The sequence below is a fragment of the Salmo trutta genome, chromosome 28, assembly GCF_901001165.1.
Source record: "Salmo trutta chromosome 28, fSalTru1.1, whole genome shotgun sequence".
In the NCBI taxonomy this organism is placed as follows: domain Eukaryota; kingdom Metazoa; phylum Chordata; class Actinopteri; order Salmoniformes; family Salmonidae; genus Salmo; species Salmo trutta.
The window spans coordinates 35150085-35176119 of NC_042984.1; the positions used below are offsets into that span (position 1 = coordinate 35150085).

General features: G+C 46.6%; 1 protein-coding gene across 13 annotated transcripts in view; it reads left to right on the forward strand.

The window, feature by feature from the left end:
• The window catches only part of prdm16 (PR domain containing 16), a 229100-nt gene that overhangs the window by 196102 nt on the left and 6963 nt on the right, over positions 1 to 26035 (forward strand). For 3 of the 13 annotated variants that reach the window (XM_029719769.1, XM_029719777.1, XM_029719772.1), the window contains exons 4-14: positions 2494 to 2631; positions 8166 to 8268; positions 11573 to 11780; positions 12074 to 12239; positions 12745 to 12898; positions 13959 to 15654; positions 16413 to 16500; positions 20426 to 20637; positions 20785 to 20862; positions 23933 to 24102; positions 24477 to 24648. In XM_029719769.1, coding sequence (XP_029575629.1) covers positions 2494 to 2631; positions 8166 to 8268; positions 11573 to 11780; positions 12074 to 12239; positions 12745 to 12898; positions 13959 to 15654; positions 16413 to 16500; positions 20426 to 20637; positions 20785 to 20862; positions 23933 to 24102; positions 24477 to 24648 — 3185 coding nt within the window. Of the gene's footprint in view, positions 1 to 2493; positions 2632 to 6433; positions 6732 to 8165; positions 8269 to 11572; positions 11781 to 12073; positions 12240 to 12744; positions 12899 to 13958; positions 15655 to 16412; positions 16501 to 20425; positions 20638 to 20784; positions 20863 to 23932; positions 24103 to 24476; positions 24649 to 26035 lie in introns of those variants that run through there. The other 10 variants (XM_029719774.1, XM_029719770.1, XM_029719775.1 and 7 more) reach the window with 10 other exon arrangements.

A 26035-nucleotide genomic window follows, 5' to 3' on the forward strand; every position in this document is an offset into this window, starting at 1 on the left:
TTTCGCTTTTTTTTTTAAAGGGGATAATTTCACCTTTATGCCTGGTTAGTTTTCAGTGACTGTTTTCACACATAAAATAAAGGGTCTGGACTGCATCATTTCGGACTGCTTAACGTATAAACGACGTCGGCAGTAGATCACTGTTTTACTATGTCGTCCACTGCAGAGTGGGAAGAGAAGTAAGTACTGAGGTATCCTCTGTGAGCTCAGTGTAGAGGACAGTGTATCAAAGGAACTCTTTTTCAAGTTGACATGGAGGATGGCTAGCTAATCGCTTAAAACATGGACGACAAAAATAGTCCAGTCGGAGCAGTCAAGCTAATCAACTCAACATGTCTGGTTTCCAGTAAAGCGCCGAAGGACAAGACTGTTTGCGTGGAACGGAAACCTCTCGCACAATCAGTATCTTACTGTAACTCACTGTCACAATCAGGCCGATGTACTTGCATGCGAGGCAGCCACAGGTTATTATTGATGTTAAAGACCTGAGGTGCTACATGCAACATGCTACATGTGCGTAGGCTCTGTCTCATTATTTTTAGCGCTAAAAGGCTTTGTTATCTCCAAGCAAGTTAGTAGTGGAGTAACCTAACACTCCTTCTCCCCACGGGCTCACCACAACGCCATAGTGTGAGGCACAGCTGCAACTTTGGGGCACACTTATGTTTAGTTAGCGTACCGCGCTCGCCAGAACCGTGTGCGAACATGAACCGGCCTTCTCACCTCGGACCAGACCCGCTATTTCCATATTTACTCACAAAACACCACACCTTCCCTTCACCGACACCACACCTTCTGCACTCGCTCACTCCCTGACCAAGAAGGCCATTCAGAGTTTACGAGCAACAGAATCGAGCAAGTCTGTAAATGTCCTGTTGGAAAGTCAGATAACTTTTTCTTTTTTAACTGTAACCGTAGAATTCAACTGGGAAGGTTAGACCAGAAACGTAAATATCCTACAACCAACTCAAACGGCCAAAACGTAAATATGTTACTAGTAAAACCATGAGATTGGGTTGCATTATAAAACTAGAGAGGTAGAAGTTGAGGTGAGAGGAGGCTGATTATGAGCCGGCAATGAGAAGCCCTAGCCAGCCCTGTCTCGTCTCAGCCTCCAGAGGATCTGTCCAGCGACCAACAGAGTATCAGTTCCACCAGAATACTCCAACAGGAGAAATGAGATCTTCTATAGAGCTTTGTGGAGAAGCAGAGCTGTGAGATTTTCCTCCTTCCAGGCTCTTCTGAGGGCATAGGTTAGCAGACAGACACCTGGGTCATGTTCATTAAGGCAGGCCACGGAAACTGTTTTAAAGCGTCTCGCAACTGGAAACGAAAATGTGCTTTTCGTATTGGACAAGTCCATGTTGTCCCTCCCTGTTTCAGTCTGTTTTCTTCCATTTGGCGCCTAATGAACACTACCTTGGAGCCTTCAGACACTCTTCACACTCTCTATAAACTGTCATAGTTTTATTTGCCACCAGCGAGAGCCATTGTTCCACCAAGCTACCACCACTACATTGATCTTGTTTTCATTTGGATTCTTGTCTCGTACCACCAGGCCTTCGTCAGTGTATCATTCACTCAGTGCCCTTTGGTTGTTCTCGTTTTGCAATAGTTTATGCTCAGTCATACTATGCCCAATATGTTCACATTTTTGTGAGAAAGTTGATATTGGACATGTATCCTGTAATATTTGCTGAGCCCCCCCCCCCCCCCCCCTCAGAAATCTTTGATTTTAGTGGCTGAACTTCTCAGTCTTGTGTGCTTAGCAGCAATCACAGCGCAGCAGTTTTGAAGTATGTTTGGTGTGCTCTTCGTCTAGAGCAGAGAGGTTCATTTTCCTCCAGCAGTAAATAAATAAAATGGTGGCAGTTCGCGATCAACTCCCTGGTTTCTTCACTTAATTTCTGCCCCACAATGAGCCTCTCTTCTTTCCTCTCCTCCTCCTTTCCTCCGTCTCCTCTCATCTGTCTAAGGGGTAACCTGAAACTGCTCCCTCGTTCCCGGGGCGGCCCAGGGGTTACAAAGGGTGATCAATATGTGCCAAAGAAAGTCTTTAGACAAGTGAAAGAAGCCGCAGTTTTCTCGACCTTCCCCTCCTCCTCCCTCCTTTCCCCCTTTCCTCTCGCTGCTCGGAGGAGCGACAAGGTTAGGGGCCCTTGACAGATAATGTTCTGTCTACTGACAGATATGGACACACACACACACACACACACACACACACACAGTGTTGAGAAAATCCAAAATGTCCCTTAAAAGGGACAAATAGTCAAAGTAACCCTCTTTGGATCCAATGGTTTGAGAGACGTGAAACTTTCTGGTATTATCTGCTTTGCCCATGGTAATTCAGGCAACTTTGATTTGATGGTGACTAAAGAGAGGAAATTCACACACACACACACACACACACACACTTGAGCAGATAGAGGCTCAGCTCTGTGTGTGCTGGCTTTTTAAAACAGGTCCACCTCTGACCTATGTGTTCTCCAACAGGTGGTGGATGAGATGGGAAACGTCAAGTTCTGCCTGGACGAAGGCTCGGAGGCTGGCGGGAGCTGGCTCAAGTACGTACGCACCGCCCCCTCCTTCGAGGAGCAGAACCTGGCGGCGTGTCACCTCAGTGGAGACCAGGTGAGTGGCGCCTCCTTCCTTCTATGGGCTGCCAGGGTTTAGTGGTTGGGCTGTGAGTGGCACCTCCCTCCTCCTATCAGCTGCCAGAGTTTAGTGTTTGGGGCGGTGTGGCACCTCCCTCCTCCTATCAGCTGCCAGGGTTTAGTGGTTGGGGGAGGAGTTGAGTAGCACCTAACACATGCCAGTGACAGAGACTTAGTGGAGTGGCTATTGTCTTTCTTCCTGCCCACCAAGTGGGAAGAACAGTGGACTATGAGCCTGCTTGCGTGTGTGTGCTTATCATTGTTAGTGTGTGTGTGTGTGTGTGTGTGTGTCTAAGTAAGCGTTGTGCGCATGATGAGTAAAAGAATGGCTCTATTGTGTGTCCAAGGCTGGTACGTGAGTGCCTCGCTGAGGAAGTGACTCATGTTAAAGAGGTAGAACAATCATACACCGACACACCTGCGTCTCGTAATCACTCTGGGTCCTTCTCTGGAAGCCAGCCACACTCTCTGCCCGTCCAGAAAGGAAACCTGGAAATGGAACACTCCTGGAGGAATGCCCACACTCTACCACTCACTTGGTCATAAAACCCAGCTGAGCCTAACCCCAATGTCTGGGTGCCGCTTACGTCTCTTCGCCAGTCGTACGCTCTCTCCTTAAAGGTGCTCTAGCGTATGCAACTATCAGCATACAAAGAACCTAACACGTCAATGATACAGTATGTCTGTGCTAGAAGGAGGAAGGATCTTTTTCTAAAGGAATACATCGTCTTGTTGGCCACGAGTGCCTTGTCTAGTTTCATCCACGTACAGTGTATATAAATCAAACAATAATGATTTCCTGTTTTACAATTGGTTCTCGTTGTCCGAGCTTGTCCACCCCCATCCTTGTCTCTGTCCCTTGCACTGGTGTGTCCATTCCGACGGTGACATATGAGACACCGTTGGGGGCCTTCCAGAATAGCTGGGTACGCTCTAGGCTCTAATCCTGTTCAGATTTTCACATCAATGTCCCCTGCTACCGCAAACACAGTCTGAAAAGGCACCCTATTCCCTATAGAGAGCATTGGGCTCTGGTCACAAGTAGTGCACTTTATAATGAATAGGGTGTCTTTTTAGACCCAGCCAGAATCAAAGAACAAACGGGTCTTACATTCATATCTGGGGGTTGGGCATGTCCCAGATCCAATGGTTCGTTTTGGACCTAGGATCATTTCTTAGTTGTTTGTACTCAGTGGGCTGCTTTGCTTTTGTTTGCTAGGCCTTGTTTTGTCTAGTGGCTCGCGGGCACAACCTTATCATTTATTTACAAACACCACACACATGCACAATGCAAAAAATGCATAATTTATCAAACTTTGTACTTTGCTGCTTTTTTTTACCAGCATGCACAATGTATGAGTTTATGGAAAATATGCTCACGACAAGCAAAGTCGAATCCTTCGGTAACATTTTAAAACATCAGCAGATCATTTATTTACCCGTTTACTCATATGTCATTAATGTTGTAGTGTATCAGAAAATACATGGATAATCATGTATATTTAAACAATTAGGGCAGTGCCGCGTTTTGAAATGATTTCATACATTTCAGTGCATGTCCAAATAATTTACTTTCTTTCAGGGAATGAGAAAAAATGCTTTAATGGTCGTCAATATTGACCTAAGTGTGAATGAATGAGTGTCCATTTCCCTGTTCAATTAATTGATTGTGAAATGACGTGTGTGTGCATGTGTGTGCGTGTACGTGTGTGTGTGTGAGTGCATGTCCATCTAGTAGTAAAGGATGAAGCTGCACAGATAGGAAGGGGCTTCCTTCCTCAATAGGCCCAGCCATTCAGAGAGCCCATTGACCTCTGAACCCCTCAGCCCTCATTTCTCAAGATGCTCTTAAGCAGTTTGTCATAACAACATCAAGTCCTGCCAGCTCCTTCTGCTCGCTACGCCAAGGAGAGCACACACACACACACACACACACACACACACACACACACACACACAAAATTTATTCTAAATCAATATGCAGGTTCCTAACCTGAAGGTTAAGCAAATGAAGGAAGCCAGTTAGGCAATTAGCGTTTGTGTGTGTGTGTGTGTGTGTGTGTGTGTGTGTGTGTGTGTGTGTGTGTGTGTGTGTGTGTGTGTGTGTGTGTGTGTGTGTGTGTGTGTGTGTGTGTGTGTGTGTTGGAAAGAGGGACAGAGCCGAAGCTTGTTTAGGAGCATCCCAGTCCTAATAGTGTTTCCATCTACGAAATGCAAGGTCACAGAATTACAGGAGGCCCGTTTCCCCATAGCCAAAGCCTGGCCTCATACACAGAGTGGTGTTCTGTCTCGGGTGGTAAACGTAGCATCAAGCATGTCCACCCTCTTGTCACACGGTCCTTGTCTTTTGTGTCTCAAGAGGACAAGGCCCCCCTACACCCCATGTTGTTTGATCTCCCATTTCTCTCTGCTTTGATCACACACTCCCTTGTGATAAATAGGCCGTTGTGTGTGTGTGTGTGTGTGTGTGTGTGTGTGTGTGTGTGTGTGTGTGTGTGTGTGTGTGTGTGTGTGTGTGTGTGTGTGTGTGCGTGTGCGTGTGCGTGTGCTTGAGGGGGACAGTGGGGGATTATTCTGGACCCTAATGGCATTGATGGATGATGTATCTGTCCCCTGGACACTCGAAAGAAATGGGGAGGTCAAGATTTGTCTGAGAGCTGTCAGGCCAGTACTGTCAAGAGAGACAGCTCATATCACAATACATCACACAGACTGCTTCGAAAAGACTATACCCAGCTTCATTTCCGGGAATAATTCTAAAACCTATTTTGAGTTGTTCATGTAAATCTTTACTCTCTTTGCAGTGATACATGGTAAAAAAAAAAGCTACGATATTTTGTGGGTATTGTTGTAGCAACAACCTGACGACTGTGACAGTATTTGTATGTCGACATTTTGTATTTACACACATTATTAACGACGATTTTGTTTAACATTAATATATGTCTCTATTCTTCACATCATTTTTTCACTCAAATTGTCGGTTGTAAAAATGCTGATTAAGAGAGAGAATTTTTCAATTTGTCAGAAAAAATAACACATTGTCACAGGAAAAAGAGGGTTAAATCTATTGAGGAAAATGTATTTGGTGTAGGGTTTAAAAGTGTACATAATATAGGCTAATATTATAGCCTACTTATCAAAAATGTAGGCTTATAAAATAACTGTTAAATATTGTTTCCAAAACAGTTCTCATAGGCCTATTTAATAGTAAACCATGTCACTATATTTTATTGCAGGCAATTGCGAGTTTAAATAGGGCTCACGCGTTGCAATTACATAAATCGTTTATTCAATGTAGCAAGCAAGCAGGTTCCATTTATGATAACAAAGTCAGTTGATACCAATTATTTTGAACGTATCCAAATGTTTCATGCCCTTGTTTACGTCTTTGGCACAAATATGTGTACTCTTGCACAAACTGTGAAAAGCATCTGGTGAAAGATAACAAGTTAAAACAGGTGTAGACACTTGTGTTTAAAGCCTGAACTAAAAACACATTGCTCAGCGTTGTTTCGAAAGCCTTTAAAACACCAAGGTGCGCCTCACCTACCAGCTTTTTTTTTATCGCCCACGTGTGTGTTTTAAAAAAAGTATTTGACCGCTAGATACATTATTTTCATCAATAATAGATGAATCTAGTGGTGAGAGCGGAGACGGAGCTATGGGGAGGGGTCTCCTCGTCAGATCAGGCAATCCTTTGGTTTGAGATAAGAACGGGAGGAGGAGTGGCCTTCGGATAACTCCGGGCGCTCGAGGGGGCAATAGGGAATCACTAGCCTAATGAGAGAGAGCTCCCCCTCATCATCAAAGACGCGCTCACACAGACTAGAGAGTGGCGGCTTCAGCTCCAACCAGGGACGACACGCCGCAGCCTGACTGGCCGCCTGCCTCCTCTCTCTCTCTCTCTCCCTGGCCCTGCCTGCCACCCCAGCCCCGGCCTGACGGCCTCGTTCCTGTAATGATACTATGGGTTGTGTTGCCAACTCCACCGGGACTCAACTGCTGTTACAACTGGAAGCTCTAAGAACCGCGGCGCAACTTTCCCAACTCTACCACCTCACCGAGAACAGCAAGGTCAGAGATAAACGTGTCTGTCGCATAATTGCCAGTGTGTAAATGAATAATAATAATAATAATAATAGTCTAATAATATAGCCTACAAAATAATCCGAATAATAATAATAATAATTACGATAATAATGTGCCTTCTCTTCGCAGGAATATTTGTCCTAGCCTCTAAGCACACCTCCGTACTGTCATAACATAGCATTGGGCCGATAAAAGTATTAGATGAAGTTACTACAGTTTTACTATTCTGTGTGAATGTGTTTTACCTCTCGCAATGTTTTGCTGTGTGAAGGCCTGTATGAGGATGAATTGTTGTTTAAACTGGTGGTGAGCGCCCCCATGCGTCCGCACAACACACATTGTGGCTGGTCTTTTCAGTGTATTTGTACTGTATATTGTTCATTGCTTGGTGATTGTATATAACTGTGGGCCTACATGTTTGCTCATAATTCAGCCACATTGGCTATTCAATTCAACATGATCCTGGGCCTATTTTGCAGTTATCGTGTAATTATGTTGCTCTTTCGATTTAACAAGCAAAAACACACATGTATTGCAACCTCTACGTTTCAGTCGCTCAAATGAAATCAGCTGTCGGCCTACATGTGTTAGACATGTTTTTATTATTTTAATTGCGCACGGGTATGCATGCAAGTTGTTCTGTAAATGAATGCACTCCCGCTATTTCGTATTTGATGTGGCATTTCTTGTCATTGTCTGCGTCCCTTCCTTAAAAATAATAGCCTACGAGACACGGTCCGTTTATTTCAATCTTCAAATCTTCAAATATACTTGAACTATATCTTTGTTTACATCCCAAATTATGCTTATATTTGGCTCATTGAATCCAACATGTTCTAGGCCATTTTTTTGCGCATGGAGTCAGCCTGAATTCTAATAACAATGAGATCGAATGTGGAGTTTTACAACCCAAAAGAAGAGCGTCATTGGATAGCCTAATTATTGTGGTAAATAAAAAAAAGAATATTGCCTCCTATCATTTTTTATTAAATATATATATATAATAATCTTTCGATTTTTAGAAACAATAATACTGAATGTGCATCGATGAATAGGCCTATCACTATCACATGCTTATATGATGAACAATTGCTGTAAAGTAGACAAAAAAAAAAACGAAATCGTATTTATAAATGCATTTATATGCCAAGCAATTTAAATATCAAATAAACGAATTGGGCTGTAAGGATAAATGTGAAATAGCCCTTTTTGGTTAGGCCCACATTTATAGGCCTAATACATGTTGTTTCCATTAATAACAATAATAACAACAACGATATTGACAGATGAAGATATTAATACGCCTATTAAATCGACGGCAATGAAGAGTAATTGATTTATTAATGACAGACTATAGCTTTTTGTTGTTGACTATACTGTCCCTAACCGCCTTCTCACCCTCCCTTTTCTCTTTAACAGATTTATTATAAAGCTATTAGGGATATTGGAGTGGGGGAGGAGCTACTGGTGTATATGAAGGACGGACTTTTCCCGGAGGGATCGATGGCACCGAACCTAGAAGGTAAGATTAATGCGCATCATTAGCGCATATTTTAAACAAACTCGAAACGAACATCCTGCGCGGCTTTGTTGGCCAATGCAAGCTATAGAGTTCAGAAACTCACACCCATCTTTCACATATGCTAAAGGTGCTGCTTTTGGATTTAACCTTCACTACAAATTCGTTGTAAAAATTAATCCGCCAAAAATAATTGACGTTTTGAATCTTTTAATCATTATTTTAGATACAGATTTCATAGGCCAAATATATTTACCCCCAAATAACCTCTTTCTATGGATTTCTTGAGGAAGATCCAAAACGTCACAATTATTTTGGGACAAAATTCACACGAGTTGTGTGTCCCCTTCAGAGAGTAGTATTTTATACCTTTTTCTGAGTGAGATTTTTGTCCTATTGTGAAAAGAGATCTGATTTCTATCCCATACACCCATCAATGATGAACTCAGTCCTCATCCATCCTCGGACAATTGCTTCAGTCTAGCCCCCCCCCCCCCCCCCCCCCCCCCCAATACCCTAACACTACACAGCTGATTGAAATAATCAAAGCTTAATGATGAGTTGGTTATTTGAATCAGCTCTGTAGGGCAAAAACCAAAACGTGCACCCAGGGGGGGCCCCAGGGCCGAGTTTGGGAAATCCTGGTCTAGTCTAGTGGGTCAGCTATCACTTCCCAAAATGACTTCGGCCTAGGCCAACACATGACAGCGGCCACTATAACATTAAGGGATGTAGAAAATATTATAAAGGTGTGAAAACAATTGCAAATAAAATGATGTAGGCTATTTCTTGAAATATAAATAATGTTTGTAGGGAAGGATTTGACAAGTAGGCCTATTATGTTTGTAGGGAAGGATTTGATATAGGCCTTGCCATACTTACCTTGTTTTAGAATGAATATAGGATAGCCTTAACCTATTAGATAGGCTATACTGTAGCATATTATTGGAATTAATAGGTTTTGTGATGGGGATAAAAGCGTTTTATTAGCCTAAAGTCAAAAAGTGACAGAATAGTTAGGTAAAACACAACGTTAGTGGCCAATGAGATTTGATGCTGGGTAATTTTACAATAACTGAAATCCAATGACTTTGTTTTTGAGAAATCTCTATAATTTCAGTTTTTGGCATGTAGACCTATTGTTTATTTTTATGGATTCATTTGGTTTTGTCTAACATGCAAATTGTCTTGGGCCATTGCAATTCATTGAGGACTACGATATTTCAGTCGTGCTTGTTGTAAATGATCTTGTAGCCTAGGCTACATGTCAAAGATAACGTTATTGCGTCATTCCATTTTGATCCAGGTGAGGAAAGGCATAGTTCAGCTTTTTGCAATGAAGTGGGTTTATGCTTTTACTTGTCATGGACTATAAAAAACACTGTAGACAGAACAAGGTATTCGTGAGCCATAGATGTTCTAACACACAAAATGTTTTCTCCGAAAGACCCGAAAGCCTCCCTCAGATCTCTTTGCCAAAAGAACAGGAGAGGGGGTGAAAGGATAGGAAAGAGATTTTAAAAGAGAGCAAGAGAGAAAGAAAGAGACTGACATATTACGAGAGTTTGTGAAAGATAGAAAATGGAGGAGAGGCAGAATGAATGAACAAATTAGTAACAAAAGGAAAGGTTGTGTGTGTGTGTGTGTGTGTGTGTGTGTGTGTGTGTGCGTTCGCAAGAGAAAAGAAGGGGAGAGGAATAGCTTGGCGCTGCACTGCTCTTCGGCTGGCTTATAGGAGCTGGAATTTGGAGTGGGGCTTGAGGAGTCCCCCGAGGCCTCACCCATGCTCCCAGATTAGTCGCTAAACTGCACATAATTGTGTTCCCCTACATCTCCCAGAAAGCTATTAGTCTCCCATTTATGAGCGCTCTCACCGTCCTCCCTCCGCAACATTCCTCCTCTCTATTCCGGAGTGTTACTGATGGAACACAGATAATGGCGCCAAATTATTCTTCGGCCTTAAACACCCCGCACGCCTCCTCTCTGGCTCCTCTCTGGCTCCTATCTGGCATTGTAGGCCTCGAGTCCAATGTCATCTAGCGGTGAAGCCGATGGCTAGGTGCGGTTCTGCCGAGTCCTCCTCGCGTTTCACTTCCTGCTTGAAGTGCTGTTTGATTTGACAAAGCCTCGGTGTAATAAAACAAGTAATAAAGCCTCAATAAGCGCTTTATAAGCCTGTTCATGGAAACATGTCGCAGCTTTCAAAGGTGACACATCCAAATAGCTTGGCGCTGAGGAGTTTTTAGGTTGGAATGGAACATTTAGCACAGTAAAACGCTCACTCCGTTATGAGTTATGTGGTTATGGTGGCGGCTATGCATGCATAGTGTTTTGAGTTTGAAGTAATGGACGACTACGACCAAGAGGGTCATTTGTTCAAATACATGTTTAGACAAAGTTCTGTTGCTACACTTCTGCCCTTTTAATGGGTCTAGGCATAGCCAGCTGAATAAATGACGGCATACAGTAGAAACCAGGTGAGCCATGCACTGTAAGTCATTTTGAATCAACTTGTCTGCTTAGCTTTTCGATGACTAATGGTTACAGTGTGGTGTGTTAGGGGGATCTCCGGTGCCCTCACGCAGTGCCCACTGGGGTCATGGCAGAGCGGGCATCGTGGGTTGATTGGCGCTCTAAAACCTCCACGGGGTGGGTGACAACCTAGCCTAACCCCGCATGGCTCATTCTTCTTGGACAACTTCCACCATCTACTCCCCCCCCCCCCCCCCCCCCCCCCCTCTAATTTGGCCTGAGTTGTTGAACTTGGCGTCCAAGTCAGGAACCCGCCATTGAAAGCCCCTGCCTCCAAGTTTTATTGGTTTGACCTTGGTTGGGAAAAGTATTACAAAGGCCATCATGCTGGAAAATAACGACAAATGTGTAGCCTATTGTTTCCTTTGCTCGCTATAAAGCCAAAGAACAGCCACTACTACTGGACTTAAAGTAATCAGCTATGAGTTAATTAAGGTGTATAGCCCTCTAGCCCAGACTGCATTTGACTTTTAATAGATTTTTCCTTTTACATCAACACCAATTGGAGAGTGGTTATTTTAAGTGTTTGAACATGCACTTGATTCGCTTGGACAGGGATTTCTTTTCATAGTTTGAGTGCTAGACATTTCTGGATGCTCTTGCCTTGTTTCTAGTTGTGTGTTCAGTTTGGGATCATCGATGGATGTAGCCTGGGGAGCTATGTAGTTATCCTGCTCAGACTTTTACCTTTGGCAGGTGTGTATTGTTTGTCTTTGTCCAGAAGACACATATCCGATAAAACAGTTGGGACAAATCAAATTGTATTGTTTTGCAGACGAGCAGATGTACCGCTGCGAGGACTGTGACGAGCTGTTCACCTCGGCCCTGGAGCTGCGGCGGCACCAGAAGTACTCATGCGCCAGCGCCGGCTCCCTGTTCGACACGCTCAGCAACGAGGACTTCAAGCAGGAGCGCGACGACAGCGACCACGAGCCCGTCCATGAGTGCAAGGATTGCGAGAAGATCTTCCCCAACGAGTACAGGTGCAGCACACACACACACACACACACACACACACACACACACACACACACACACACACACACACACACACACACACACACACACACACACACACACACACACACACACACACACACACACACACACGCACACATGCACACACACACACAGTGGTAGAATCACCTCTACACTAATGATTGGGGAGTATCATCATTATCCTAAAGGACTGTGTGTGTGTGTGTGTGTGTGTGTGTGTGTGTGTGTGTGTGTGTGTGTGTGTGTGTGTGTGCGCGCGTGTCTGTTCCCTGTCCAGTCTGGGCCAGCACATGATCGTGCACACAGAGGAGCGGGAGTATAAGTGTGACCAGTGTCCCAAGGCCTTCAACTGGAAGTCCAACCTCATCCGTCACCAGATGTCCCACGACAGCGGAAAGCGGTTCGAGTGTGAAAACTGCGATAAGGTACAGCACACCCGGCACGTAAGTTGTGCACTCAAACACTGGCTCTTCTCCTTCGCTACCTTGGTGAATGCTGACACTAGCTACAGTAGCGACTTGAATGAGGAGAAAATCCATCCTGTATGTATGTAGGAACACGTGCTTGTAATCGTGTGATGTCATGATTAAGTTGGCAACCATAAACGCAACTTAGTACCAACTTAATCATGTCGGTTTATGTTAGATGACTTGTGTCACTTGTTTCAGTTTATTCAGCTTGTTGGTTGACTGGCCATCAAGTTAGTTGTTTGTGAATGTCACCACCATCAATGTTACAAGGCCATTCATGGGCAGCTGGCATAGACTGAGATAGATCGTCAGGTATTGTGTTGTCTATGATGGCAGTAAAATCCATTTTAGTCAGTACTATTTATTACAGTGATCGGATGACTGTGATCGCTGGCCATAACTGCTTTATATCTGTGCGTATGCATATGTGTGTGTGTCAATGTAAACGTGCCGGCCACCCCCCCCCCCCTACCCGTAGGTGTTTACGGACCCCAGCAACCTGCAGCGCCACATCCGCTCACAGCACGTAGGAGCGCGCGCTCACACCTGCCCCGAGTGTGGCAAGACCTTCGCCACCTCCTCGGGCCTCAAGCAGCACAAGCACATTCACAGCAGTGTCAAGCCCTTCATCTGTAAGTCTGAGTCGCCACCGCCCCCGCCGCCGCCACGGCCTAGCCAACCCACATCTAGTTCTACCTCCTCCCCGTGTCCAAAGGCCTCCTCCTCATCCTCCTCTTCCTCCTCCCTCCGTCTCTCTCCAACCCCAGGCAGGGCCAGTGACAGTAGCAGACACAATCCCATAGGTCAGAGACAATTCCATGACCCCCATCCCTTTTTCAACCGCCATTTTGTTTTGCGTTTTTCCTACCTTTTTTGCTTGTTTTTGTTATCCTCCTCCTTCCCCCTCTCCGTGCCTCTCACTCTCCTTCTCTTTTTGTTGTATGGGTCACACTTTATTTTGATAGTCCAGCTTAGAATTGGATAGAGGGCGCAATTGCAATGGTACAGATAGGAGTTGGGCCCTCTATTCAACTCTATGGTCCCTCTGCAGCTGATATGTTACAGAAAATAGTTTATTGATAATTTGTTGAGCGTCTTTAGGGGGACTTTCAAAAAAGTGTTACTTTGTGTGTTCCTTTTTGGTTTCTTTCCTTCTGTGTGTGTTTTTTTCCCCTCTGAGGGTGACATAAAACGAATTTCCCGACGGCATGGCCAGATTTGACATGATAAAAATGGATCCACAGTATCTGCTTCAGCTCCCCATTGAACGATGCTGGAAGCCATGATATCTTCTTCTCTCACTCAACTTTCTGCTTTGCATTTCTGTTTGTACTCATGTGCACGTATGTGTGTATATGCCTATATACATGTATACGTACAGTATGTATTCAAGCAACACTTCATAGAACATAGTGTGAAAATAGTCAGCTTAACCGTATATTGCCCCATGTGGATATATGGTAGGTGCCAGTCATAGTGATTCAATGGCCCATAAGTATAAAGATGAAAACTGTTGTCACTGGATTTCACCAAAAGCATGTACGACTTCTGATTTGTATAGATATACAGCCTTTAGACAAAATGAATGAGCGATGTACATGTATTTTTCTCTAAGTAGCCTAATGTTGTATCCGTGTAGACTGTTGACTTGGTACTCTGAGTTAGTGACAGTGTTTAAATGGGCTTAACCAGGCCCATGTGGGCTGTGTGTCTCCCCAGGCGAGGTATGCCACAAGTCCTACACGCAGTTCTCCAACCTGTGCCGCCACAAGCGCATGCACGCCGACTGCCGCACCCAGATCAAGTGTAAGGACTGTGGCCAGATGTTCAGCACTACCTCCTCCCTCAACAAGCACCGGCGCTTCTGTGAGGGCAAGAACCATTACGGCCCTGCTGGGGGACTTTTCGCTCCCGGCATCCCCATGAGCAGCAGCCCCATCCTGGCCAAGTCCAAGCACCACCACCCCCACCACCACCCGGGCCTCAACCACTCGGGCCTGGCCTTCCCCGACTACTTCCCCTCCCGGCCACACCCTCACCCCCATGCCGGCCTTCCCTTCTCCCCTGGGCCGCATGGTTTCCCCTCGCTCTCCCACGGCTTCCCGGGCCTTTTCCCCCCCTCGCTCTACCCCCGGCCGCCCTTACTGCCTCCCAGCCCGATGCTGAAGAGCCCCCTGGGCAACAACAGTAACAACGGTGGGATTCAGGAGGGCAAGCTGCCCCGCAGCCCCCTGGACGGGCCTCCACTGTCTCTGGTCAGCTCCATTAACAACAACAATGGAGGCGGTAGTCTCCTCAGCAGCCAGGAGAGGGAGGACAAGGATAGGCTGGCGTACGGCGAGGCCAAGGCCAAGGCCAAGATGTCGGAGATGTCGGACGGCAGCGACCTGGAGGACGTCAACACCACCAGCGGCACCGACCTGGACACCACCACCGGCACCGCCTCGGGTTCAGACTTAGACAGCGACGCAGAGAGCGAGCGGGAACAACGGGAGCGGAGCACCGGCGCCAAGAGGAGGAAGGCTGCGGGCACTGGAGGGGCGAGGGGGGCGGAGAGGGCGGGTCTGGACGGGCGGCCGGACGACGTGAGTAGTGGCTCGGTGTCGGCGGTTTCCAGCTTGAGCAACCTGGCCTGCGAGCGGCCCTCCTTCCTCTCCGGCGCCTCCCAGCACTCCTTCTTCCCTCCTCCGGAGGAGCAGGCGCTGCCACCCACCACCACAGGGGGCGCCGCTGCCACTGACTCCATCAAGGCCATCGCCTCCATCGCAGAGAAGTACTTTGGCCCTGGCCTCATGGGCCTGCAGGAGAAGAAGATCGGCTCGCTGCCCTACCATTCCATGTTCCCTTTCCAGTTCTTACCCAACTTCCCTCACTCCCTCTACCCTTTCGCAGAGCGGGCCGGCACCCTCAACCCCGGCATGTTCTTCAAGGCTGAGCCCAAGTCGCCACGTGAGCAACATCCGACACCCCACAAAATGGCCGCCCCGGGCACCGGAGAGTCATCGCCCTTCGACCTCACCACCAAGCCTAAGGAGGCCAAGCCGGCCCCACCGGCCCCCGCCAAGCCGACCCCACCCAGCGGTAGCAGCAACGCCCCCCTCATTCTCCCCGGGGGTGAGGAGCAGCCGCTGGACCTGAGCATCGGCAGCCGCCGACGGGACGGACACAACGGGATGGTGGCCCCCGAGCAGCCGCCCAGCCGCAAGAACCACCGCAAGGAGGAGCACCCCGGCAGCCACCCGCACTCCCACGTCCAGCACCCCCAGGGCCACTCCCTCCTCCAGCCCCCGCTACCCCAGCAACAGCAGCCCCTGGCTCAGCCGCCCCAGCAACAGCCCTCCCTGCACTATGCCAAGCCCTCACCCTTCTTCATGGACCCAATATACAGGTATTTCAGCCCCGAGTAGACCAGAGGCCTCATCAGACACTGTCGATAAGCAACTCAAGTTGAAACTCATGTTAGAACCTATATTCAATATAATATATATCTCCAAATCTGTATGTCAGTGTTCAGACTTAACCTTTCCCCTCATGAGATAAGAGGAAAGGACTAGGTTGCAATATCCACACTAGCAATTGTCTAAGTATGCACTCCCACATTACTGGGCGATCTGAGAAGTCATAGTCAATCGATCAATAATATAATAATGCTTTCAGCAACAATTTTTTTTTTCAATTTACAGTCTGTAGAAACTATGAGAATGGAAAGGTTCCGTGCTTTTGTGAAACACCACAGCACAGTTGAAAAATATATGGCAAATAGAAATCTATATGGATGGTGTTAAGAGATAGATGGGAGGGGTTGAAAGGAGCTGAAGGTTGGGAATAATAAAAACCAGATAACTCATGTAAAACATACTGTGTCCGTAAAACGTATATAGGTTAAGAACATTTTTGAAAGAGCACAGTTTGAAAGATATGGCAAATAGAAATCAAACCGGATGGACATCAGAAATATATGGGAGAGGTAGAGGAAGGACACGAGTTAAAAACAAAGAAAATATAAAACTATTGTAAAATAGACTGTGTCCATAAAATGTATCAATTAAATTCTAATACATTATATGGGCATGTATAGTGTGAATCAGTGCAACCTTTCCAGTTGACCTCTGACCTTCGTACGTAACCCTTGTCCTTGCTGTCCAGCAGGGTGGAAAAGAGGAAGTTACTGGACCCTGTGGGAGCTCTGAAGGAGAAGTACCTGAGGCCCAGCCCACTGCTCTTTCATCCACAGGTACACACACACACACACACACACACACACACACACACACACACACACACACACACACACACACACACACACACACACACACACACACACACACACACACACACACACACACACACACACACACACACACACACACACAGCAAGCCCCCAACTGCTGCAAGGCAGACAGACAGACAGACAGACAGCAGGTAGCCTAGAAAGGCGAGCCAGCAACTGGAGGTTTGCCAGTTCGAATCCCGGGTCTGATGGTAAAAATCTGTTGGGAAATTAACTGGCAATCGGAGGTTTTCTGGTGTCAAGTCCTAGATGCCATTGCCTGCCGTTGTGCCCTTGAGCAAGACACTTAAACCCCACAGCAACTGCTTCACAGGAGTCCAGTGTTGAAGCCTCCTGCTCCAACCTCTGCAATCTGTATATGTAACGTTGAAGTCAGAGGTTTACATACACTTTAGCCAAATACATTTAAACTCAGTTTTTCACAATTCCTGACATTTAATCCTGGTAAAAATTGCCTGTCTAAGGTCAGTTAGGATCACCACTTTATTTTAAGAATGTGAAATGTCAGAATAATAGTAGAGAGAATGATTTATTTCAGCTTTTATTTCTTTCCTCACATTCCCAGTGGGTCAGAAGTTTACATACACTCAATTAGTGTTTGGTAGCATTGCCTTTAAATTGTTTAACTTGGGTCAAACGTTTTGGGTAGCCTTCCACAAGCTTCCCACAATAAGTTGGGTGAATTTTGGCCCATTCCTCCTGACAGAGCTGGTGTAACTGAGTCAGGTTTGTAGGCCTCCTTGCTCGCACACGCTTTTTCAGTTCTGCCCAAAAATGTCTATGGGATTGAGGCCAGGGCTTTGTGATGACCACTCCAATACCTTGACTTTGTTGTCGTTAAGCCATTTTGCAACTACTTTGGAAGTATGCTAGGGGTCATTGTCCATTTGGAAGACCCATTTGCAACCAAGCTTTAACTTCCTGACTGATCTTGAGATGTTGCTTCAATATATCCACATAATTTTCCTGCCTCATGATGCATCTATTTTATGAAGTGTACCAGTCCCTCCTGCAGCAAAGCACCCCCACAACATGATGGTGCCACCCCCGTGCTTCACGGTTGGGATGGTGTTCTTCGGCTTGCAAGCCTCCCCCTTTTCCTCCAAACAAAACGATGGTCATTATGGCCAAACAGTTCTATTTTTGTTTCATCAGACCAGAGGACATTTCTCCAAAAAGTATGATCTTTGTCCCCGTGTGCAGTTGCAAACTGTAGTCAGTTTTTTTTTATGGCGGTTTTGGAGCAGTGGCTTCTTCCTGGCTGAGCGGCCTTTTAGGTTATGTCGTTATAGGACTCGTTTTACTGTGGAGATACTTTTGTACCTGTTTCCTCCAGCATCTTCACAAGGTCCTTTGCTGTTGTTCTGTGATTGATTTGCACTTTTCGCACCAAAGTACGTTCATCTCTAGGAGACAGAATGTGTCTCCTTCCTGAGCGGTATGACGGCTGCGTGGTCCCATGGTGTTTATACTTGCATACTATTGTTTGTACAGATGAACGTGGTACCTTCAGGCATTTGGAAATTGCTCCCAAGGATGAACCAGACTTGTGGAGGTATACCATTTTTTTTCTGAGGTCTTGGCTGATTTCTTTTGATTTTCCCATGATGTCAAGCAAAGAGGCACTGAGTTTGAAGGTAGACCTTGAAATACATCCACAGGTACACCTCCAATTGACTCAAATTATGTCAATTAGCCTATCAGAAGCTTCTAAAGCCATGACATAATTTTCTGGAATTTTCCAAGCTGTTTAAGGCACAGTCAACTTAGTGTATGTAAACTTCTGACCCACTGGAATTGTGATACAGTGAATTATAAGTGAAATAATCTGTCTGTAAACAATTGTTGGAAAAATTACTTGTGTCATGCACAAAGTAGATGTCCTAACCGACTTGCCAAAACTATATTTTGTTAACAAGAAATTTGTGGAATGGTTGAAAAACGAGTTTTAATGACAGCCTAAGTGTATATAGACTTCCGACTTCAACTGTAGAGGGTTGGGTTAAATAGGAAGTCAGATTTCGACTGGACCTTGTGTGCAATTGAAAAATAAAGTAAATCTTAATATCAATCTGACTGACTGACGGCATCTGATTGATTCAACATAGATGTGCTGATCTATGTCATTGAATAGACGGGTAGAGACAGATTGGGAAAACTGGTCACCAAGTTGAATTCTTAGGCAGATTTTTAGAATCAATATCTGATTTTGTCCCAACATGTTGCTCTATGAGAATTCCCAGAAACCCACTCCTGAAACCCTCCTGTCCTGCGCAATGGTCCCACAGCGGTCCCGAAACGCCACTGTTATTTCTCAGGGGCTCTGTTCGATTTCTTCCTTTGTTTACGATGTGGCGCCTCGGAATTCCACCGCTTCCCACCTTGTTGCACAGAAGACAAAAAGTCTGCTATCGCTTCGCCCCTTTGATTATCAAACCACATTGTTTGACTTGTCCCCGAACCCTTCCCACCTACCAAACAACCTCCCAGCGACGATAACAAGAATGATACGTATTAATACGAAGAATAATACACTTTTGAATCGAGCCCTATCTCACCCCATGCAGCTATCCCACGATTCAGCCCCTTGCTAATCCTAAACTTAGTTGTGGCATTGTTTCTTTGGGCCTCGGAGCACACGGAGAGCTAATAACTTCCTCCTGGCTAGTTTCTTCTCCCTGGCTGCCTAGATAATAGCAGTGTGTCCATCAAGGACGTCCTGTGTTTGTGTCCAGGAGAATGGAGAAGAATGGGGGCTGTTGTTGGGAACTTGTTTTATCTGACCTGGGAATCTGCTTGGTCCTCTATCAATTGTGAAGTTGAACGAGGCACTCACACACTGAGTTAACGCGCGTGGGCGCGCGCACGCACACACACACACACACACACACACACACACACACACACACACACACACACACACACACACACACACACACACACACTCTCTGTACCCTACATGTACATCCAACAACAACATTGGACCTTTTCCCCTATATGCCAGGTGTGGGTGGCACATAGGAACAGGCAGTAGCATAAGGACGTAAGGGCAGACCTTTTGAGACAGTACGAACAAACGGCCATGAATGGTCTGTCAAAGCAGCTTTCACCTGGTTCTTGGGCAGAACACATCCAAGACAAATACGAAGCCCAATAAGCCCTCTGTTATCCCAACCGTCTAGGCTCAAATCCACCCAGTTATCACACCACAATGAAGGGATCGCTCATTCGCTAATTCGTTCCGCTGACGGAATCATCCAACGCCGAGACGCCACGGATAAATACATTGAGACAGCTTGTCTGTCTCCATGTCCCCTGTTGTATTCCCAAACCAGGAAGGATGTAAGCTGTTTTTGGCAAATAAAACCCCCCGGCCCATAACTGACTGGCCCTTTGTCCCGAGGCTGGGGGAGGAGACAAGGTAAAGCAGTATCAGTGACGGGCATCTTTGAACTTTATTGTATGGTTCCCGTCAGAGTTCTCATTGAATGGCTTATTGAGCTCGCGGTGGCTTCACCGAGAGTCCGAGGGCGGAGGGGAAAGGAGGAGGTGGCTGAGAACAAAGTCTGCCTGGGCCGGGGGTGGGACTCAGGGGACTCCTCGAGTGTCTGCGAACGTGCGATAGGTCAGGGAGGTGACTCCCGACAGCACAATCAAGAGAACGACCTCTGATATATCGCTTCCTCCTGCCTTCCTCTATTTCTCTCTCTCCGGCCCCCGCTACCAGGCGCTCGTCCCCCTAGCGAACAGTTTGCGCGATTTAACCAACTAATCAAGGCCTAGTGTAGGGCTGGAACAAAACAGTGCAACCTGTTGAAGACAGTTATTGTTGACTAAAACGTGACTGTAAATCTTCCCCTATCTACAGCTACAGTATCTTTACCGTGGTACACCTTCTTTACCTCAGATGTCGGCCATGGAGAACATGACGGAGAAGCTGGAGAGCTTCAGCGCTCTCAAACTGGATGCCCCGCCCAACTCACTGCAGCACTCCGCCCACCCGCTCTTCAACTTCCGCTCGCCGCCGCCCTCCCTCTCCGACGCCATCCTCCGAAAAGGCAAGGAGCGCTACACCTGCAGGTAGGACACCGCGCCAGATATTCTTTAAGGGGGGGGGGGGACTTTTTGTAAGAAGTATGGGACAACGTAGGATATTTAAGCCGTGTTCTCTCTCTCTCTCTCTCTCTCTTTCTTTCTCTCTCCCCCCTCCCCTCTCTTTCTCCCCAGGTACTGTGGGAAGATCTTCCCCAGGTCAGCTAATCTTACCAGGCACTTACGGACACATACAGGAGAGCAGCCCTACAGGTTAGCCTTTCCTGTCCTCCCTCACTCTCTCTCTCCTCCCTCTTCCTCTCTTCTCCTCTCGCCCTCTCTCCTCTTCTCGGTCCCTCCATACCGCTGACAGAGGCCTACTCCAACCGGTCAACCAATGATGAAATCACATCCTTCCCACCTGATTTATCCCTCCTCATTTGGCAACAAAAACACACTCATGCCTGGCATAGGCCTCGATGACGGACACACGCACACACGCACACGCACACACACACACACACACACACACACACACTCAAATGTGCAGATTCAGCTGTACACACACACACACACCGCAGAGTGATATATACATATATACGACCTGCTGGAAACGTGAGGAGTGGTGCGTCTGGTACTTGAGAAGAGTGAGAGAGCAAGGAAAGCGCGAGAATGTAGGAAAGAGAAGGAAGATTGATGCAGTCTGCCCAGATGTTGTAGTTGGGTAGGACAGGGAGGGAGGGATGGAATGGGCCAGGGGAGCGGTGGTCCTGGACAATGTTGGGTTGTAATGGTGCCCTGGAGAGATCAGAACTCTGTTTATAGAGACCCGTTAATTATCAATCATTTGGCTCCTGCCCAGCCTCTCCCTCTCTCTCTCTCCTTCTCTCTCTCCTTTTCTCTCTGTTTGTCTCCCTCTGTCTCTGCTGTTTGTCTCTCGCTCTCTCTGTCTCCTCCCTGCTGAATCTCTATCCTCTCCCTCTCTTTCTCTCCTCTGCGTCACCTGTCCTCTGCTGGATCTCTCTCTCGCTCTGTTTCTCCTTCTCTCGCCATCTCCCAACAAACCGTGTGCAGTTTGAGAACATATTGACTGTAAATGGCAAGAGGGACAGTAATAGCCAAGCACTTCTACTTTAGAAAGGAACCTGCAATCTCATTTTCAAATGAACCTCCTACTATTGGAAACTTGGCTAACCTGAGGGCCCGGCCCCAAAGTGGTGCACTTTGTCCTCTGTTGAGCTGTAGTGCCAACTCTTTGAGCACAATCTTCAGAAAGAGAGGGAGAGAGAGATTTTTCTCGGGGGACCCAGTTCCCGGGCCCAGTCCAAACAATCTACTGATTAGCTCATTTAGAAACAATTTACCATAACAAATAGCAGACATCATTATCTCTGCCACTTTTCAGGCAAATAAGACCAAAAGCAGCACAGAGGGAGAGAAAGCGACAAGGAGAGACCAAGAGAGAGGTAGAGAGTGACCGAGAGAGAGAGGGGGAAAGCGACAAGTAGGGAGAGATAGAAACACCAGGAGAGGAAAAGAGCGACCAAGAGAGAGCGACAGAGTGTGTGTGAGAGAGACGGGCAGAAAGAGAGACCAGGGCCTTCTAGCCGAGGCCTTCATGCTTCATTGTCTTAGGGCCATTTGCCTGCCTGCGATCCTATCAGACGGCTGCTTTCTGCTCCAGAAATTGGCCACACTTTAGACCTGACCACTGAAAGACCCCATTCAGTCGGTAACGCTCCATGTGCAGCCCCCTCGCAATGTTCTGGACTGCCGGGGAGTAGGAAAAAAAATCGTAATTTCACGTCCCTTCGGACACAAATAAATATAAACACCGAGAGAGAAAAAAAAGAATTAGTGTTGGCGCTCGACCATGCTCTGTGAAGTGTGGTGCTCCGAGTCTGGATGTCAGCGAGCTTGAGTACGCGCATGTACGCACATAGCACACACACACAAACACACGGCAGAACATAAAAAGAGCCCTGCATCTTGATTCCAAAGCTTCATCACCAGCAACTTTTCCCAAAGCAATTAGCCCTGAATGCCAGCCTTGCAGCAGCAGGGGCTTGCTGTCTGACGTCAGTGTGTGTGTGTGGTGTTTGTTGGGGTTAGCGGAGGTCACCTTGTAGCAGGTCTGCAGGCCCTGATGCAAACACACAACAAAGAGCCAGTGTCAGTGGGCTGGGGGTTTTGACAAGGCCTGGCCACTGTTTATTTATGGCCAGGTTAAATAGATGTACAGCTGTGTGTGACCCCAGATATATCACTGAAAGATTTTCCAGAAATCCTCCCTCAAATCAGGACCATGTTCCTACCTGCTTGTTTGTCTCTTGGGTTGCCAGATTGTGCAGATTTCCCATAGAGTGGGGAGTGAGATTGAGCAGTAGTCAGAGTGGATGTTGAGCTGGGCTGTGCTGCCAAATATTGTAATCCCAATCCCACTGGGTGGCACATCAATGTTTCTCCACCACACAGTGGCACTATTGCAGTGTTAATTGACCCATAGTCTGTTTTTTTCATTACTATTTTTTTATTTAACTAGGCAAGTCAGTTAAGAACAAATTCTTATTTTCAATGACAGCCTAGGAACAGTGGGTTAACTGCCTTGTTCAGGGGCAGAACAACAGATTTTTACCTCATCAGCTCGGGGATTTGAACTTGCAACCTTTCGGTTACTAGCCCAACACTCTAACCACTAGGCTACGCTGCTGCCACTACTATGAGGTAGTGACGGAGTGAAAACCCTCGTTTTGCTTCTAGTTTATGTGCTGACCACTGATGCGGTCGCCTATTCATCATATTCCTTGCGTGTGCTTGAGGAATTGATGGACGCACCTCCATTCTCTCCCACCATGCAGGCCAGGGGGAAAACCCTGCGCGAGTGTGTGTGTGTGTGTGTGTGTGTGTCAGAGCTGCAGTGACAAATGTGTCCATGTAGAAAGGCCAATAGTAGATTAACAGTCAAGTTGCCCACAGTGTTTAGACTGAGGCATTCTGGGTCATTACTGTTGTTTACACAGTCGAACAGGCCACTCATTTAGACCACCTTTCTACCACACTTTCTCTCGCTCTTTCTCTCGCTCTTTCTCGGCTTCCCGAGAGCTCCCTTTTCCCTGCCTGTCTTTGCCCCGCTACCAGTCTAGACTACTCTCTCTCCAACTCTCTCTCTCTGCATCCCTCTCCTCCCCTGCTTCTATGTCTTTCTCCCTTTCTCTTTAAACTCAGTTAGATTCAATGCAATGAGCAGTATTGGTATTACAACCTACCATCTTTACATTACCTGCACAAATATATAGAAAAAAAATCAGAAATCAAATTTCCCCTCCCTCCGTGTGCTCCCCAGGTGTAAATACTGTGACCGTTCGTTCAGCATCTCCTCCAACCTCCAGCGGCATGTGCGTAACATCCACAACAAGGAGAAGCCCTTCAAGTGTCACCTGTGCAACCGCTGCTTCGGCCAGCAGACCAACCTGGACCGTCACCTCAAGAAGCACGAGCATGAGAGCATCCCCGGTGGGTCCCCCGTTCACCTAATTAACCCCCAGCTCAACGATTTTGACATGTTTCGATATTTGTGTGGGTAACGTCGATTGCAGTCACTCGTTGTCTGTCGACTGCTTTCAAGGTAAGGAAACGAATATGCCAAAATCCTGAACTATCCCTTTCGACATTAACCGTTTTTACTCGCCGCCTGCCATCTCTTTCCGGGTTCAGCATTTATTTACCAATTTTATTCCTCCCGGGTGGTGTGTCGTGTACATAATAACGTTGACATGTATAGTGTATAGCTTAGTGTCTCATTGAAGTGTACAGTGTAGTCCCCGATTCCAGCTGTTTATTATAGCTTCGTATGCCCTGGCTAACAATGGTGTGTTTCCTGCTTACAGTGAGTCAACACTCTGGGATCCTCTCCAACCTAGGAAACAACGTTTCCTCTCCCAACTCCGAGCCAGACAATCATGCACTTTTAGATGAGAAGGAGGACTCGTACTTCTCCGAAATCCGCAACTTCATTTCCAACAGCGAGCTGAACCAGGCATCCAGCTCCACAGACAAGAGGTAACGGACATGCAAGCTCAGAACAGAGCGCACGTAATGTTCTCTACAAATATCTGACAGTAGTCAGAAATGGGTTTCGAATCCCAGTCTCCTACCACAAGACTGTGTGAGCCCGGTGAGCTAAAGCCAAGGCATTAGCTTGGGAAGCCAACACAAGTCTTCAGGTCTCAGGCGAGGACATTCATCATCACACAAGCGTGGTTCGGCGAATGACCTCTGCGCGCGCACACACACACACACACACACACACACCAAAACAAGGACCTTTAACTTACAGACATTTATAGTTTTTATAAAGGTGTGTGTTTTTTTAAGTATACCGTATACTGCAGTTGATCTAATGCTCTCAGCCTTCCTAACACTGACTCTACTCCCCTGTCAGATGTATGTCTATGGTGAAACTGTACATACTCTGCCCTCTAGTGGTTGAATGTTACTCCAACAGGCTTTAGGTGGTGTACAGTACAGTATAGTATAGTAGGCACGGTTCAGTACAGTCCCATCCGCCCCCCCCCCACCTCTGCTCTGACAGTTCTCAACGACTCATTTCTCCTCAACTGAAAGAAAATTCCCAGGTTCTAACCAGGGCTAGACATTTACCAGAGCTTCTGGCCTTCTCTTCTCTGGTCTTGTCTACGGCCCTGCGATTTCAGTTCTGCTCACACAGCAGGTGCTTAGCACGGTCATGTTCATTAGTGCACACCTTAGTAAAATGTTTTGCAACTGAAAATGAAATCAAGCATTTCTTTTTTTGGTCAAGTCCAGGTAGGTTCAGTCTGTTTTCTTGCGTTTGGCTCATAATGAACACGAACCAGGTTCCGAGGCAGTGGTGGGCGATGTCGGGAACATGTACGAGCTCTGACAGACGTGTTCTGGGGTAAATATGCGAGACGTCTTCTTCAATAAGCCCTCGGCAGGCATGTTGGATTCTTTTGATGACACGTGATGGTTCCTCCTTGATTTCGCCCTGCCGTCTTCGTGCCAGTAGGGCTGACTGTTTTTCTCCCTCTCTCACTCTCTTTTCTCTCTATATATCTGTCTTTCTCCCTCTCTCACTCTATTTTCTCTATATATCTCTTTCTCCCTCTCTCACTCTCTTTTCTCTCTCTATATCTGTCTTTCTCCCTCTCTCACTCTATGTTCTCTATATATCTGTCTTTCTCCCTCTCTCACTCTCTTTTCTCTCTATATATCTGTCTTTCTCCCTCTCTCACTCTATTTTCTCTATATATCTGTCTTTCTCCATGTCTTACTCTATCTTTCAATCTCTTCCTGTCTGTCTGTGTCTCCCTCTCTCACTCTCTGTCTTTTTCTCCCTCCCTCCATGGTCAGTAGACATAAAAGTCAACAGAACTCAGGGGTAATTTAGTCCCTCTGCCATCTGGGA